This window comes from Diabrotica undecimpunctata, chromosome 10, assembly GCF_040954645.1.
Source record: "Diabrotica undecimpunctata isolate CICGRU chromosome 10, icDiaUnde3, whole genome shotgun sequence".
Classification (NCBI taxonomy): domain Eukaryota; kingdom Metazoa; phylum Arthropoda; class Insecta; order Coleoptera; family Chrysomelidae; genus Diabrotica; species Diabrotica undecimpunctata.
This window is the reverse complement of record NC_092812.1, coordinates 55,158,407-55,177,300: the sequence shown is the minus strand read 5'-3', so window position 1 is coordinate 55,177,300 and position 18,894 is coordinate 55,158,407. Positions and strand designations below refer to the sequence as shown.

The following is an 18,894-nucleotide window of genomic DNA, read 5'->3' as shown; positions in this document are numbered from 1 at the left end:
GGTTTCAAGGACGGAAATCCGGGTATGTCTAGGAACATACGCGACCGTATTTCAAGCCGAATTAGCTGCTATACACAGGTGCGCTATGGAACTAATCGGCCGAAATGTAGATAACGACTCCATCGTTATCTATTCGGATAGTCAAGCGGCTCTAAAGGCTCTCAGTTCGGTACAGGTCGATTCATGGCTGGTATGGAACTGTTTGGATGTCCTCTCTCAGGTGGGAAGTCGAAACAGGTTGACACTTGCCTGGGTGCCGGGACATAAGGGTCATCGTGGCAACGAGAAGGCCGATGAATTGGCCCGAGAAGGCGCATCTACGCCACTGGTTGGTCCGGAACCCTTCTTTGGAATCGCAAATACGATAAAAAGGGCAGCCATACACAAATGGGTGCAACAGAAGTCTCTTGAGTGGTGGAACAACTCACCAGGACAGAGGCAGGCCAAACAGTTCATCAAAGGACATTCGGCTAAATTTACAGCAGACTTACTTTCGCACAGACGCAGGACTGTCAGAATGATAGTGGGTCTGCTCACTGGGCACTGTAGACTCAATAGACACTTGAGTCTCATAGGCCTGACAGAAGAGGACACCTGTCGTTTCTGTCTGGAAGAAGAGGAAACCGCTCTACACGTTTTGTGCCATTGCGAAGGTCTCGCACGAATGCGGTTTCTAGAACTCGGAGAGGAAAAACCGGAAGCACCAGGCTACATGAAAAGGCCACTATCAAGGCTGTTGAGTCTCATTAAGAGGACCAAGCTAGATGAAGTGCTTTAAAATAAGGGGGAAACACAATAGATCTGCAAAGGTCGCAGTGTATCAGGCTCTATTGGCCGCCCCATTTTCTACATTCTACATTCTACATTCAGGATCTCATCTGTCATCCATGATTTTTTCTTCATTAATCTATCTGTCTTTAAGTGTTTATCCTTTACATTTTGCACTATTTCTGTAATATGTTTGATCGTTTGTTCTTCGTTCGATTCGTCTCTAATTGCAGTCACGTGCTCGTTTAACGTGGCTTGGACTCTCATCGTCGTATCAAGGTCTATCAACATACGTATTAGTATAATATAATATTTTTGGATTACCGTCGAAGGCCGATATCTTCTTCTTCTTCTAATGGCGCTACAACCCTTTGTGAGTCTTGGCCTGCTTAACAATGTTCTTCCATTCTGCCCTGTCGGATGTTCATGGTTTTAAGATCCCTCTCTACGTCATCTATCCATCTTTTACGGGGCCTTCCTCTTGTTCTGTTTCCTTGGGGCTTCCATCTCTGGACTACTTTTACAGCTCGATTATCTGGCATTTTTTCTAGGTGACCAAGCCAGTTTAGTCTTTGTGACTTTACAAATCTAACAATATCTGCGTTCTGCATTAGTTCATCCAGCTCGTGGTTCAGTTTAATTCTCCACGAACCATCGCTGCATTGGGTTGGTCCAAATAGCTTCCTTAGTATTTTGCGCTCAAATATTCTCAGTTGATTTTCATCAATGGATGAGAGGGTCCACGTTTCACATCATTATGTGACCACTGGTCTAATTACTGTTTTGTAGATTCTAAGCTTAGACTCACGATTCAGTAACTTACTTTTCATTAAGTCTTTGTATGCATAAAAGCACTTATTACCGCTAAGAATTCGTGCTTGTATTTCTTGACTGATGTTGTTGTTGTCATTTATTATTGAGGCTAGGTAGGGAAAAGTGGAGGCATATTAGTATATATATTAGCATATTGTTAGTTGTGAGTTGTTATCAACAGGTCCTCGAAGACACTTTGTCTCAGGACCATGTAACCTATGTAGAGCCATACGTTGCCATGTTACCAATTCCAACGGTAACTTGAACATCCTAATTTGCAATAATATATAATGTAACATATCTATAAATTAATATCATTTAACGGGTTTTCACCCATATACTTTAGTGGCTCATAGCATGTATTCTTCGTTACACTGATGATGGAATTTACATTCCGAAAACGTTCTGTAATATAGTTGTGATATAGCCCGTTTGGGTATTTTATTATATACCTTTTATAAAGGATTTGAAATAAAAAAAAATTTCTCATGGAATTCGTTTTATACTTAAATTATTTTTGATAAACTTGTTTAATTATCGTTGAAAATGTTAATGTTCGTTTAAATTTGAATTTTAGTTGTAGTAGTTAAATGTATAATTTATAATATCAGTTGGACTTTGTTCGATTTGGTAATATGTGGAAAGATATTGCCTAAGTTATTAAAATAACAGTTTTGGGCAGTCTAGTAATACACACGACTTCAAAAAACGTCGCATTCATGTTATTCCTGGGTTTCAAAAATTGACCATCGTTTTGTTGATGATTCGTATCTCGATATTTTTACTAATCTATTGTGTAATTATATTTATGTGTTGGTTCTTTGCAGTCTTTTTTTTGATTGATCCACCTGTTTATTCCTTAGATTTTTCACATGTGCGTTACATTTTACTGACCGCAGTTATAGACTACAAATAGAGTTTACCGAGTATGCAGTATGCATTTTTTATACTTCTGTTTAACCTCTGTTTTACTCCTGCTGCTGTCGAGTATCCGATTCTAGAAGTCACCCATGATCATCATCAGATTCCCTCAATTATATTTGTTACCTTCTTGTTAATTCTGATCCTTTGCAATTTCTATCTGCTCTCTATATTTGTGTCCTTCTAACTGTTAATGCTGAAATGCTAAGAAATCACTGGATGACAGACAGAACGCTGCAACTTCTCGAAGAGCGAAGGAGAATCAAATCTCTCATATATCAAAACGACAGCAACAAAAACAAATTAGCAAGGTTAAATAGAGAAATTAAAAGAGCAAGTAGGGATGATAAAAATAAACATATAAATGAGAATGCGAAGAACTAGAGAGACATGCAAACCGGTATGAATCTCATGAGCTATATAACAAAGTCCGATATCTATCCAGGGAATTTAAATCAATCACACAAACAATAATGGATCAAAACCAATATTTTATAAAGGACGAGAAAGGGATTGCGGAGGTATGGAGAAAATATTGTCAAAGTCTATATGCAGTTGATCCCCAGAATGCAAATCACGATGAGTTCACTGCAGAGAGAGAACCAAACATTCTAAAGTCAGAAGTAGAAAAGGCAATCAAAAATCAACTAGCGCAGACTAGATAACCGCAGAAGTTTTAAAAGAGACTGGAGATGTCGGAGTAAATGTTATGCATATGATCTGCAAAAAGATTTGGGAAACCGGAGAGTGGCCCAATGACTGGACAACATTCACTTTCATCCCTATATTCAAAAAAGGAACTCCGCTAGATTACAGCAACTACAGAACGGTAACCCTAATATCGCATGCAAGCAAGGTTCTACTTCATGTAATACATGAAAGACTAAAAGCTTTTCTATTGCCTCAGATATCAGAAGAACAAGCGAGATTTGTCCCAGGAAAAGGCACAAGACATCCTTAATGTCAGACAGCTAATCGACAAAACTCGTAAATTCAATACTCCTATGCTTATGTGCTTTGTGGATTACACAAAGGCCTTCGATAAAGTCAAAGCGGAAATGGGAACACCCCACCACTTAATTCAACTAATCAGAAGTCTTTATGAAAATAATAAGTGCACAGTAAAAATAAACAACACAGAACAGAGGCAGGTGTCACGCAGGGATGCATAATCTCGCCAACTCTGTTTAATATCTACAGCGAACACATTATGTGAAAGGTACTAGACGGATGGAAGGGCGGAATATCAGTAGGAGGTCAAAAAATCAATAACTTGAGATATGCAGATGACACTTTAATAATCGCGGCAAATCAAGAAGAAATGGAAGACATAATGAGACGTCTGGAGGAAAAAAGCAAAACATATGGACTACAGCTAAATAGGAGTAAGACAAAGATCATGATAGTAGTCAGAGCTTGGAATAATCTTCAACACATTAAAGAAATTGGGGGCTTTGAAGTAGTAAATAGTTTCATATACCTGGGGTCCCTAATAACAAACGACAGGAGGATGTGACAGAGAGATACGTAGAAGGTTGACTATTGCTAGAACAGCTATGATGAAACTGGTAGCAATTTGGAAAAATTCTAGCATAACAATACACACAAAACTAAGGCTGGTAAGGGCGCTTATTTTTCCCATAGCGACATATGCATCCGAAACGTGGACCTTAAAGAAAGCGGATAAAAATAAACTGGACGCTTTTGAAATGTGGGTATACCGCCGCATGTTGAGAATATCCTGGATTGATCATCGCACTAACGTATCGATATTAGAACAACTTAAAGTAAAGGAGAGATTGCTCAAACAAATACAACAGAGATATTTGCAGTATTTTGGACACATTGCTAGAAGAACAGGTACTATGGAAAAACTGATAGTCGAGAGTAGAGTTGAAGGAAAGAGACCTAGGGGAAGATCTCCAAGCCGTTGGGTAGATTAAACAAAAATACTGATTAACCAAGGGTTACATGAAGCCAAACAACTAGCCCAGGACAGAGAAGGATGGAGAGAAATCGTGAAAAAACTGTAAAGGCTTAATGGTGTCACCACATCCCAAAAGGGATTAGGACTGAGGAGAAGGAACCGTTAATGCTACACTGTCTTAAAACTCTACGGTATCTATATTAATAGTGTTTCTTTTTTTTTCTATTTTCTGGTCTCTGTCGTTGATATATTTAATAACCACGATTCTTTAAAAAGTAAATTTCGCTCTCCGAATTAATGGGATTGAGCGATTGTAAATTTGTATTGTTTTTCCCTTGACAGTGAACGACTTAACAGAGAAAGATAAGTCGCTGTTGACGCCCGGCTCTCTCTATACCCTTTGATGATTGTCATCATCAACCAGTCCAAATCTTGTTTCATCAGAAAAAGCCCCAATCTTCATTGACCTAAAAGCCATTGGTAACGAGCAGTACGATGTCGAGGCAATAAATCGACAAAAATTTTCCTGTCCATATTTATTGTCCTATTTACTCGACAAATATTTAAAAGTTTTTGTAATAACAATCAAAATGACATAGAGCAACTTGATTATTTACCACGTTCATTTCCCATTTACTATCCGTCTTTTGGCGTTGTGTGTAGTTTTATCTATATATTCCTCATTTTGTTTGTTTAAATATGAATTTTAGATTTGGTAGTTAAACCTTAAGTTTAAAAAATGAGGAGCAAAGTTCAACTTTGTACTGATTTGGTGCTGAGTGAAAAGTTACCTTAGTTATTAAAACGATGGTTGTGTTAAAATTCTAGTTAATATGTTGTAATAGATATTTATTTTTGTATTGTTCTATAAATAAAAGTCAGATATTTATTTTTGTATTGTTCACAAATAAAAGTTTAAATATAGTTTTAATTTTACTAAATCCCGTACCCATTATTTCAGATAAAAAAATAGTGATTCATGTTCAGATAAATTTTTCAAAAATGCTTTTTAGTTTTCTCAGGATTTAAAAAAAAATGGATACATTTAAAACACATTGAACATTTTGACAGGCGACATTTTGCGCCTTTCCCCTTTAATATCTTACGATTACAACTACTATTATTACAACCTTATAAAATATACGATTAGAAAACTATTCAAATTCAAAATAAATAGGATCAACTTCGGAATCCGAGTCGTCTTGAGGGTTAATAATTAGCGGTTGTGTCTCTACGGTCGCATCAATTATGTTATCAAGATCCCACATTTTTTGTTCTTCTTCTATTACATGTCTTACTACATCTTTCCAGTTTTGTTCTGTAATATGTTGTAAAGACTCGTATAACAATTCACGTACAGCTTGTATTTTATATGACGTATTTTTTCTAGCCACATAACTTTTCATTTGTGCCCAAATGAGTTCAATTGGATTTATTTCGCAGTGGTAGGGTGGAAGTCTAAGGATTGTGATGTTTCGCCTTTCCGCCATTTTGTCAACTACGTATTTCTTGAACTTAGATTTGTGTTGCCGGGCAATTTTTAAAAGTTCTGCTTTTACCATTTCATCTTCGTAAGGCAGATACTTATTCATTATTCCGCAGCCAGTCAAGAATATCCTGTTTCTTCCACGCAGTCGTTGGAAGTCTTTCTACTAGTCGTGAATGATAAGGTGCATTATCTAATACTATAATTGAATTTGGTGGTATGTGTTCAATCATCTGCTCAAAATACTCTTCGAAAACATCAGCTGTCATCTCCTCGTGATAGTCTTTTATGCTTTTGGACTGAAATTCCAACAAACCATGCTTAACAAATCCTTTTTCTCTGCCAATGTGAGAAATTATTAATCTACTGCCTTTACCAGAAGATGGGGAGATACCAGTAGACCAACCTTCCATAAAGGCTTGCCTGGAGCTTAATATATTTTTATCTGACCAAATGTTTTTTAGAGTATGACTTGAGTTTACCCACGTTTCATCCTGGTAGAAGATTGGCCTTCCTTCAGTCCTGAATTTTCGTATGGATCTTAGATAATTTCTTCTCCAACATATTATCTCCTCCCGGTCAATCAAAAGTGATTTTCGGTCTGATTTCTCCCACCGGAACTTTAATTCTTTTAAAACTTGCCACAATTTAGTTCGTCCGATATGAGGCAAATCCGGGCCGTCTCAAACTTCTTCTAAAATTTTGTTTAAGGTTGGTATTTCTTTTTTGAAAAAAATCCAAGAATTTTCCTTCGAATACCATTTTTGGCAAATTCATCAATTTCAAAAGGCTTTTTCCCTCTCTTTAAGTGTTCGTTTGTGTTTGGGTTAGCTATACCGTGTTTTTTTCTTTCTGGTAGGAACCTATATATAGTTGACTCCCCTACGCCAGTCATGTTGGCACAACCTTCGACTATGTTGCGAATAGTGTTTGTGGGATTCTGAGAAACCAGAGCATCGTGAACATTCAGGACAATAGTCTTCTCTCTTGGTGAATAGACAGACTTACTGACTGTACGCAACAGTACCGGTGTAAAACTTGATGATGTTGATGATGAAGCCACCACAAACAATCCAACAAAACGAGCACGAGCGAAAGGTATGTATATGTTCGTAGGTATATAGAATAAAAAATCACTTACGCACTGCATATAATTTGCAAAAGAAATATTCGAGACGCTAATTACTGCCGTAGACGCGGAAACACCGACTAGCCGTAAATTACATGCGATCAAAAACGCACTAAACAAAAAAATTGTTTTCGTTCGTAATAACTTCACCCTTTCAAGTTAAGTTTCGAATATAAACTGAACAGACGAGGTACGTGGCCAAAGCCGGCATCTTTATACCCATTATGTTATTAAAAATCTGGGGAATTCCATCCTAATTATCTTGCAACGAATAGTACCTTCGGATATGAATTCCAGGTTTTCTAGTAAAGTGATTAAACGCGAAGATTAGTATTAAAATATCCAAAGAGGTAATGTATTCTTATTTACAAAATTGTTAATGGTTAAATTCTTATTTTTATTAATATAATTAATTTTAATGAATAAACACCTCAGGAACGTCTATGATGATACAAATTTTACGACCGTTTTATGACTTTGAGGCACATTTCGTGCTCTCAACAATTTGTGAACGGACTGTAATTTACTCAAAGATAGTATTTCGTACTTGTTCTGCAGTTGGTAAAACCACTGTTAATACTCGAATGTTTATTAACTTATTCTCTTAACTTACTCAAAGATATTATTTAGTACTTGTTCTACAGTTGGTGAAACCAAAGCATTTGTGTACAGATTGGTGATATTTTCTTCATTGCTGCAAGAAGCGTGTTCCAGGCAACTAGCAAGTTGCAATATTTATTAACAATTGTCTAGTTTTTTGTTATCAACCTACTGATATATATATATATATATATATATATATATATATATATATATATATATATATATATATATATATATATAACGAGTTTATTACAGCTGCCGCCGTTTCTCGCAACCTAGCTTCCAACGCTTGCGATCGTTCCAGTCATCTACTTGTAGACCCCTATCTTCCATTGCGTCTCTTACTTCTTGTCTCCACGATCTTCTTGGTCTTCCCTTTTTCCTGCGGTTGGTGGGGATCCACTGTAACATTCTCTTTGGCCATCGTTGATCATTCATCCTTTCTACATGGCCATACCATTTCAGCCTTTTGCATTCTATAGTTTCCAGGACGTCAATGTCTATGCCCTACATTGATAATCATCAACCTACTGATAAGAAAGCAATTCATTCTGCCAAGAGCTCTAGGCTCGTGGCAAACCAATATAGACAATACATTTTAGAATATGAGTTTATTATTTGCGGACCTTCCAGGAGAAATACAAACATTAATCTTGATCACTCCGTTGCTTTTGAATACAAAAGCAATAAAATTATGAATAATAAATTCACAGTCAATACCACAGCAATGCAATCCAGTAACATCGAATCTTTAACACAACATCTTACGTTACTGCGTAGAAGCTCAAACACTAATTACCTTCAGAATTAGTCGACGCAGATAGCCTAGTATTACAAGCATCTCTTGATACTTCTGACGATGATAACCCAACCGAAAATTCACAACATTCTGAAAAATCCAATCACTAACAACTTTCACACTTATTCAATGGAATTGTGACGGATTCTTTTGTTGCTTAGAAAGAATCCAATAACTTATCACCAATTGAAATATAATATGCCTACAAGAAACCAATTTCAAACAAAATCATAATATTGATCTTAGGCTAGGCGCACACACATCGAATTTGGACGGCCGATAAAAGTTCGATCGAACTTTTATCGATGATGCTTTACACGCACACTACACGACATTTATTCGATGACGTTTGTTAATCCACAAGGGTTTGTTAGGTGGAGTACACAAAATCACAATGAACAACACAGAACTACGTAGCAACAGAGAGCTACGTACGTTGAGGAGTGTCCAAAAAACGCAACTGGTCCTCTGGTCTTCGACACTATTACATGCTAGTACGTTCTACTGTATTGACCAAATTAAAAGAAAACTATATTACGGGAAATACATTATCTTTTATCCAACAGTTACTCTCTAATCTTCCTCAATATACGTTCAGGACAACGGGGTACCCCAATGATCAGTTCTAAGTTTCACTTTGTTTATAATAACTATAAATGATATTTGCAAGAATATTTACAACCCAGTGAAGTAGAACTTATATGCTGACGACCTGATTTTATATTGCCGCGGTAAAGATACGTTCACAACTACAAACTCCAAAAAGAAGTAAATGAACTATTGTCGGTTCGCTATATTTACGCGGGTTTCGGATTAACAAAATTATGCTAATGACTCATTGATAACCAGTTGCAGTAAACGACTTCCCAGAAAATTAGGTAAAAACTGCATTATTGGTCATATTTTAAAATACATTAAAATAACATTAGGGTAGGTATAAATTTGTTACAATATTGCAGTTGAATTGATTCTTTGCATACATGTTAGCATCAAAGACTTATTTCGTAATACTGCATTACGAATATGTCTCGGAGCTTTCACATCCAGTCCCGCCGAAAGCCTTCGCTGTGAAATAGGTGAACTTCCCCTTTCGCTTCGCAGGCAACAACTTCTTCTGACATACTTTGCTAGGTTGTCTTCGAATGAAAACAACCATATAAGCTAATTTACAAACGCTATAATTGTCAGCCTAACAATAAATACCAGACATTAACTCAAATTTTACTTCCCCTTTCACGACCTGTTGATGTTTCAATAACAGATACTCATATACTGTCATCAACTCCTCTTTGGATTAATAACATACCAAAAATTAACGTTTCGCTTAATAATTATCACAAAAATGAAACCAACAGCCAAATTCTCAGGCAATGTTTCCTAGAGCTGGTCAACAAAAACTCATATGACGAGATTATCTACAACTGAGACAGGTGTCGGATATTCTGTAACAACTGCAAATAGTACTATTCAAAAGTTCTGCGTTCCACCACCCACCTCTATCCATACAGGAGAGCTGTACGCCATTCTTCAAGCATTAAAATGCTTATGTAACCAAACCAAAGCCAAGAACACTGGAATATATACAGATTCGATATCTTCCATCGACTCAATCAAAAATAAACATTCCGAACGCCCTCGATTGGAGGAAATTTAAATTTGCGCTTACCTTTTACACTTGATGACTCAAAGTACCTTACACTGTATTTATCCGTTGCATCCATCTCACTGATTAACTCTTCTTCGGAAGCTTCTTCAAATATACTTTTAAGTACCGCACTTTCCACTTCACAAAGCTCATTGTACTTTACTTGTAAGACTTACAAGTAAAGCTAACAAACTGTTCAAAACATTAGCAATTTTCGTAAATGCACTATATATACGAAGTACCGCTCTGCGTTTTCTATCTGATTTCATTTTCCGAGGTTAACTTTGGCCGACCCTCACGGCAAAAACAAAATGATTTGCCGGAAATAAGTTTGCACTAAAATAAGCGCAAATAACTAACTTCCTGTAAGTCCTGTCACGTCCCGCAGTTATTTTTCGCGAAAGATGCGGGGTTCAAAATAAAACAAAATTAAATTTTAAGTACAAATATTTTAATACAGCTTGCTCTGACGGTAAAAATTCGACTATATATAACTATATGTATGCATAGCATATGCAATTCTAATACATATTATTAATATGATACATGATACTCAATACATTCTCAGACGAAAAAGTCGTAAAATTTGATTATTTTACACCAGCACTTAGCCGGATGTGCTGATTAGCAATTTTTTTAAGTAAACATATTAATTACTTGAAATTTTTTATTATACTACAAATACACAAAACGTTCATTCATTTGGAAATATTTACGACAATTTTGAATTCTTAATCTGCCCAAACTGATAAAGAAATTTGTAATTGTTTGAAAAGCAGGTAAAAAGCAGAGGGGGGTTTTGAGGGTTAACCCCCCCCCCCCCGGGCCCTATTCCGACACTGTTAGGTACACATTTTAAGGACTCAAAATGGAGGTAGCAATGGTAACATCATAAAAAAAATTTCGGTGACTAACCAAAACCCCCACCAGAGGCATATTGTAGGTGCGCTACTGAAGAACAGTATTTCTAAACTTTAAGTTTTTTTCTTTCTTCCAGACTGGTTTCAAACCTTTTTCTTTTATTTGTGACAGGGGTTAATTGATTTTCTACGACGATATTGTCAATATGTTGGTCTGCATTGTCATTACAATATACATTCGTTTGTTTACTATTTTCATTTGCAGTTATCAGAAAATCAACACTAACAGCTGGAACACCTAAATCTTCTTCCAAGTTTATATGATCATTGTTTGGTTGGGCCACATTTGTAAATAGATTTTCAAATAGTACTTCAGGTACATCTATAACTTGTAGGTTAGTATGTGATTCTAAATAAACAGATTTATCAACATCAAATTCTTCCAGTGGACGTGATATCAGTGTATTTTCACTAATTTCATAAACTAATATATTATGGTTGTCTGTTACCTGTTGAGTTATATTGTCAGGTAATCTCACATCTCCAACATCATCTAACAACGTTATGGTGTAGCTAGATGGTTGAGGTTCTTCATTAGATTCTAATAAATCACTGGAAGGACATTTTGTAGGTAAAATTAGCTCTGATTTCTCATCTTGTACAACTGTTGTGTCAGTCTTGGTGCTTTTTAGAGCTAAGTTTACAATAAGTTCAGAACGAGTTGAGACTGTATTAAACTTTAAAGCACTCATGTTCCAAAACATCAATTAACTAAATATAATTTATATAGGTACTTTCTGAACCACTTCAACAACACAAATATTGGCTTATTATAACCTAAACTGAACACAGCAAATTTTTAGCAAATTCATGTGTTACAAACATAACCTCATAATTTATGATCAACATAAATACAATGCAGTAAGTACATCAGCTGTTTAATTAAATAACCACTAAGCAAGACTGCAGTAAGTACAGTGTACTAAGCATAAATGCAGTATGTACAAAGGAGTTACTGCATTCTTGGTTAGTCTATTGTATTTAGGTCTTGCTTATTATTTTAAAACTTTTGATACACTTAGGTATTGCAAAAAATTATTTTATATCTCGATCACTGTTGGAGATACGGCAATTCTGAGTAGCCCATTGAATTCTGCATGGTTGGAAATATAGGAAACCATATATAACTCAATATTCAATATTTTTGGACTTACGGCACTTTTGCTTAGTTGGGCAGTATAATAACTAAAAAAAATTTCAGATACCTGGATTTGTCACAGTCCCGAGAGAAATCTTATTTCTCCTTCTTCTCCCTCTTCTTTTCGTGAATAATGCATATTCCTTAGAGCGTAGGCGCAAAATTTCGGGCCAATGCTTTTTAAATGCATTGATTTTTTCGAATCCTGAGAAAACTAATAAGTATTTTTGAAAAATTTAAAGGCAGAATGAAAATTACATTATTACTGAGGGCCAAAAGTCCCTGAAAACTTCTATAATGTTTATTTTAATAAGTTACAGGGGTGAAAAAGAAGAGAAAATTTAGTGTGATTTTTAATTTCAAATATCTCATTAAAAAAACTTTTTGTTTATTCTAAGGGACTTTCGGCCCTCGGTAATAATGCAATCTTTCATTCTGCGTAAGAATTTTTGAAAAATATTTATTAGTTTTCTCAGGATTCGAAAAAAATGAATGCATTTAAAAAGCATTGGTCCGAAATTTTGCGCCTACGCTCTTAACAGCGCATATTATATTTCCGAGTGAGAAAACAAATTTAAATTGGGATCATTTTGAAAAAGTTTATAATTTCTTAGTTTAATTTATAACTTGTAGATAATAAAAATAAACGAAATAGCTTACAAATGGGCCTTTCGTTTTATACCCTATTGTAAAATTAAATCAAAATAACATTTTATGATTGCCAGATCAATAAAATAAATCGCCGCGCCGCAAAGAAAATCAAAAGGTGACTAATAATGCAATTACATGGTCTTAACATTTTAATTACAACATCGAGTCTGGTTTTAGGCGCCTTAGATAAATTAATAAACAGAATAGGTGAAATTGTTTAATGTGAACGAAAGTAAAAGGTGATGTTGTCGTAGTGGGAGAAATTAAGAAAGAAGGGAGGTACTTTCTTTGGCTTTGGCTTGTCTTGTCTTTACTGAACAAATTTGGGTCAAACGATAACTTTCAGTTAGTGTGTTGTATGTGAATTCATGCGGTGCGAATTCTTTGTTGGTAGGATTTACTTAAGGATGCACTTCAGGATGCGCTATTGGATAACTTTTATGGGTAGGTGCGCATTTTTTTTATAAAGTGTACACAGGATAAATATATCTCGAAACGCATGAGTCTAAGTTTTGTAATTATTTACATAATTTCATTATTTTTTTATTTGTAAAAATATCTGTTTTTGGTGCAAACTATATAATAATGTATTTTTAAATTTATTTTTTTACTACTTATATTTTAGTGAACGTCGGCAATATTATTTACGATAATTTACACTTTATTAGCTAGAAATACTTTAGTGACCAGTGGTATAGATGGTAAATTAGGTTTGCAAATTTCGCTGTCAAAACATTCTTCTCGTCGAAATCCCTTCTTCCTAAAACCTCCCCTTGGGCGATCAATTGCAATGTCTAATGTTTTTGACGCAAGTTTATTTTAGAGAGTATTATACAACTTTCTTTTATTTTTTAATCATTATTGTTAGTAATATAAAGTTTTACGAATATGCTCTAAGTCCATTTCAAATACTTAATCCTTTTTATCGATGAGTCCACGTTTCGTCACTGGGGTTTATAGTTTTCTTTTGGTGTTTAAAACATATAGTATTTTATTAACTTAAAAAATAAGGTAGGTGACCCAAATAAGGCCACGTTAACGGTTAATTTTTTTTAAAGAAAGCATTTTAATTAGAAAATAACAAAATAGCTTTAAATAGCTTCCACAAGGAAACTAAATTCCTGTAGCTGGCTGTATACCATGTATCACACAAAATTTATTTAAAAATTCCTTTATACATAGAAGGTATATATTGAATCACCCCATCGGGCTACATCACAGAACATTTTCGGAATGAATATTCCATCATCAGTGCTATATGGATGCACATGTTTCGAGCCACTAAATACATGGGTAAAAACCCTTTAAATATTATTAAATTAAATTTGAGTTACATTATTTCATTATTTGATTTTATATACTAAGATGTTTAAGTTACAACAGGAATAGATAACATAGCAACGTAAGACTCCCAACGTAATTCGTAATTCCGAAAACTTTCTGTGATGTAGCCCGATAGGGTGTTTTAATATATACCTTTTATAAAGGAATTTTAAAATAATTTTTTTTTAATGTCACTTAACTTACCAATAACCTACACTACTTTCCTTTTTATTGATATATTGTAATAAATACCTATTAATTGTTTTTAATTTTACTTTTTTTGCAAATTGGGCTTATTAAGGAGGGTGTTCCAACTAAGGCAAATAAAAAATAAACCATTTTGTGTTCATTTAGGTTAAAAATAAATACAACTGACTGCAAATGAAAGTATTTTAACTTTACCTGTAGATAACAATGATAGTATTACCAAAGAATATAGACGCTTAGCTTAAGCGTCTATATTCTTTGGTATTACAAACAATATCGATTTTTGGGGGAATTTTTTTTCATAAATTATTTGATCAAATTACACTGTTTATTAGTTAATGAATTTATAAACAAATTACATATTTGTAATGTACGAAAATAGTACACACAAATTAAAAAAAGAAAGATTAAAATCCGTTGAGTAGATCCGGAGACATAAAAAATTGTAGTAGTTTGAAGATGCGTTTTCATTTTTTGAACGCGTAGATTTGTGGGTTGCCCTCCACTCGCCACTATTAGTTTTAATTTGAACCATACTGTTGAACTCTCAACTGCCGAAAATGCGTTCCTTAATTGTTATAAACCAATTAGCTGTGAATTAAAAAAAAACTAACTTTGCCCCAAATTATCGTAGAACAACTTTTTTTTAAACTCGTATAAAAATGTCAGCTTCTCGAATATAAAAAAAGATCTTATCTTCGAGCAATAGTTTAAAAGTTATTATTAATGTTTATAAATAAAAAATAACCGTCATTTTACAAAAGGGTTTTGCGTTGTAAAAAATTATTCTTTTTTCACTTTTTTTGTGTATATTCATAGTTTAAATCTTAAACTTTCATTTAGTATGCGGAGAATTATTGTATCTTCATTATTTTCTGACTAATGCGACTGCAAAAAAAGGTCTATGCAATAAACAAATAGAACATCTTTTAACAAAACGATAACGAAGAACGTCTGATTGAATTATGTGAACTAAACAATCTACAAATCACCAACGGACTCTTCAGACATAAAAATATTCACAAATATACATGGACGCAAGAAACACGAAAGCTAAAATCGATAATAAACTACATAATAATCAAACAAGACACCACAATAAAGATCAAAGATGTGCGAGTCAGAAGAGGAGCAGAATGTGGAACGGACCATAAACTACTGACAGAAAAAATGGGCATTAGTTGGAAACATAACAAGACCCGCTCTACAGAAAAACCGTTGAATACTATAACAGAAAAACAATACATTATAGAACTACTCCGAGAACAACCAATAAGAGAACTATACCAACAACGTCTAGACCAAAAAATAATAGAATTTAGACACGGCAACATCGAAGAAATATACGAGCATATAAAGGCGAGTATAAAACAAGCAGCATTCGAAACCCTTGGAGAAAAAGAACATATAACAAATAAACAGCTCTATTATGAAAAAGAACAATTGAAGAAAAAAAGCAACCATACAGAAAATGGCTGAATACAAACAACGATGAAGTTTATAAAGAATACAGAGAAAAAGATAGAGAAGTGAAAAAACAAATAACACGACAAAAGAATGAAGAATGGGAAAGAACCTGCTTAAATTTTGAAACATACATAGGAGGTACAAGAACTTCGGAGTCATGGAAAGTACTGAGAGGATTGAAACAAAACTCAAAAGAAAAAATTAAATTGGGAAATATACAGGATACAAAATGGAAGAACTATTACAAGGAACTGTTAAGAGAACAAAGACCACAATTCATTGGAAAAGAAAACAGGCGAAGACGAAGCAGATCCCGACAACAAGAAATAGAAATAACAGATAGGGAAATGAGAACGGCCATAAAAGCAATCAAAAATAAGAAAGCACCGGGATCTGGAGGCATCTCACATGAGCTTATAAAATACGAATCAAAAAAATTACACCGGATGATACAATGGATATTTCAGAAAGCCATAAATGGAGAACAGCTCCGAAAGAAATGGACGGAGGCATATATGACATCTATATTTACGAAAGCAGATAGAAAACGATGCGAAAACTACAGAGGAATAAGCGTAATATCATCAATAGGAGGATTATATGGGAAGATACTGCGAGAAAAGATAGAGAAAGCGATAAAAGGCAAAATCGGGGAGGATCAGGCAGGCTTCACGGCAGGAAGATCATGCATAAACCACATATACACACTGGAACAACTGTTGGAAAAGAAAAAAGCAAAAAATAGAGATATACATTTGGCATTGGTAGACCTGAGAAAGGCGTATGACTCTGTACCAAGATCAGAACTATGGAAGGCAATGTACAAATTAGAAATACAGACGGAACTCATAGAAGCAATAAAAGCTCTGTATAAAGAAAATAAAGTGTCCATTAAAATGGGAACAAGAATCATAGGAGACTTCACCACAACAGAAGGGATCCTGCAGGGTTGTTCCACCATCTCCAACCCTATTCAAAATATACTTAGAGAAAGCCTTGACTACATGGAAAAGAAAATGCGAAGGCATGGGAGTACCGGTACGGAACGAATACCTATATACGTTAAGCTTTGTAGACGATCAAGTAGTGATTGCACAAGACCAAGACGACCTCAGCTACATGATAAAGAAACTACAAGAAGAATATACCAAGGCTGGCCTAGATATTAACCTCGCGAAAACAGAGTACCTATCTACAAGTGAAGAAAACATAGAAGATCTACAGATTGATGACAACGTAACAATCAAAGGAAAGGATAAATTCAAATACTTGGGGTTTATAATCACGAAAAAGGCAACAACAGAGGAAGAAATTACACAAAGATGAAGACAAACAAGAACAGCAATAAAGACATAAAGACAGCATAGACACCTAAATATGAAGACAAAAACACTGATTTATAAAACATTAGTGCGAAGTATTATGACATATGGGACTGAAAATTGGATCATAAACAAGAAAAACAGCAGTAAGATAGTAGCAACAGAGATGGAATGCCTACGAAGATGCTGCAGAGTAACAAGAATGGATAGGAGAAGTAATGACAAAATAAAGCAAAGAACATCAATAGAAACAGACATACTAACATATATAGAACAGAAAAGACTAAAGTGGTATTTCTCACGCACTGCCAATGATCGAATTCCAAAATTCCTAGAATTCATGAAGAGCACGTGATTTCGGCTACTTTTGTCCACTTACGACGCGTGATTTGTGATTCATAGTTTCATTTAATATTTGCCAAACTCTAGAGTTGTGTTATGCAGAGACGTTAATGAACCTTTATGATCTTACATAATCTAAGATTACTGAATGTAGGTTTTCTATGATTCATTCATTATTCATTTATAGATCGTTTTATTGCGTATTATTTTTGTTAATCACCACAACTTTAGTGTCATTCCTTTTAACTCAACCTATATGTTCTTCTGAAATTATTTTCTTGTGGCATTTTTATGTTATATCTACTGTTTTTAATGGGAAATCAACACCATTTTAAATGTTTGTTTCGATGTTTCGATTTCCACTTCGGAAATCGTTCTCAAAATACATTTTAAACAAATCATATTGTTTTGTAACTTGGTTATACGAAAAAAAATCTTATAATCATTTAAATTTATCCGTCATTTATAATTACCATTCAGACGAGGATTCGAGGACGTATAATTTACATTTTAAAGTCGTATAAAATCAGAATTTTTTATAAATATTGAGAGTAAACTAAACGTAAGACTAGTTGTTTACATGGCGGGATAGTTTCATGAGTTTTTTTCCCGATTTTTCCTTATCATTTACAATGGGATTAAAATAGCACTATTATTCTATACAGGATTCAGTTTTTATTGCAGAAAAAACAGTTACATGGCAGTTCAACTAAAAATCTTGCTTCTGTTACTCCAAAAAGCAGGACGGAACTGCTAGTTAAGGCATAACATATCTCCTGATAGCCTACTATCACCCGAGCCCTATTATTCCTATCACACATTCATCGGGAAAATCACACCCGTATGAACAACCATGACACTTTCAACTCCCTGCTTTTTTGAGTGAGGCCGCCTTCTCTCTCACGTCGTCTTTCTCTCGGCGTTCTATTTTGGCCTCCAAAAGAGGACTGTCCAAAGCAGATAGATTATAAATACCGATAGCTGTCTCAGTTTTGTACAAGAATTTATAAAAATAATATGACCTCCCCTACAAACTTCGATTGTTTAAGATCTTTTTAAGAGGTGACTCTTATGCTCATTCTATTGCCTGTACTTTCGCTCTATAAGGGTAGTGTGGGACTTCAGGTACTTCACGCGAAGTGTGCAGATCTAACCTTACTCACTAAACACTTCGATCTCCTACATAACTTCGAATATTTTGTTTTTGCTCTGCCGTATTTGTTAAGTTCCTTTTGTTGTTTTAGTTTTGGTTATTTTGTAACCTCCTCTCATATTCTACTTTCTTTTTTATAAGCTCTGTGATCGCTTACCGTTATATTAAAGTATTCTTTGCTAACTATTACTTTATTATGCTTTCTGGTGTGATGCTTCCTATTTTTTTTACCAGCTATTCCTTTCCTGGCTGAATTGACGGCATGCAAAACGCAATGTTC

General features: G+C 34.7%; 1 protein-coding gene across 1 annotated transcript in view; it reads left to right on the top strand.

The window, feature by feature from the left end:
* The first annotated feature begins 13,123 nt into the window (after window positions 1-13,123).
* LOC140452487 (proclotting enzyme) overlaps window positions 13,124-18,894 on the top strand; it is a 33,931-nt gene continuing 28,160 nt past the window's right edge. The window contains 1 exon segment of the mRNA XM_072546780.1: window positions 13,124-13,244. Within this exon segment, the coding sequence (XP_072402881.1) occupies window positions 13,169-13,244 (76 nt within the window). The 5' untranslated portion in view covers window positions 13,124-13,168.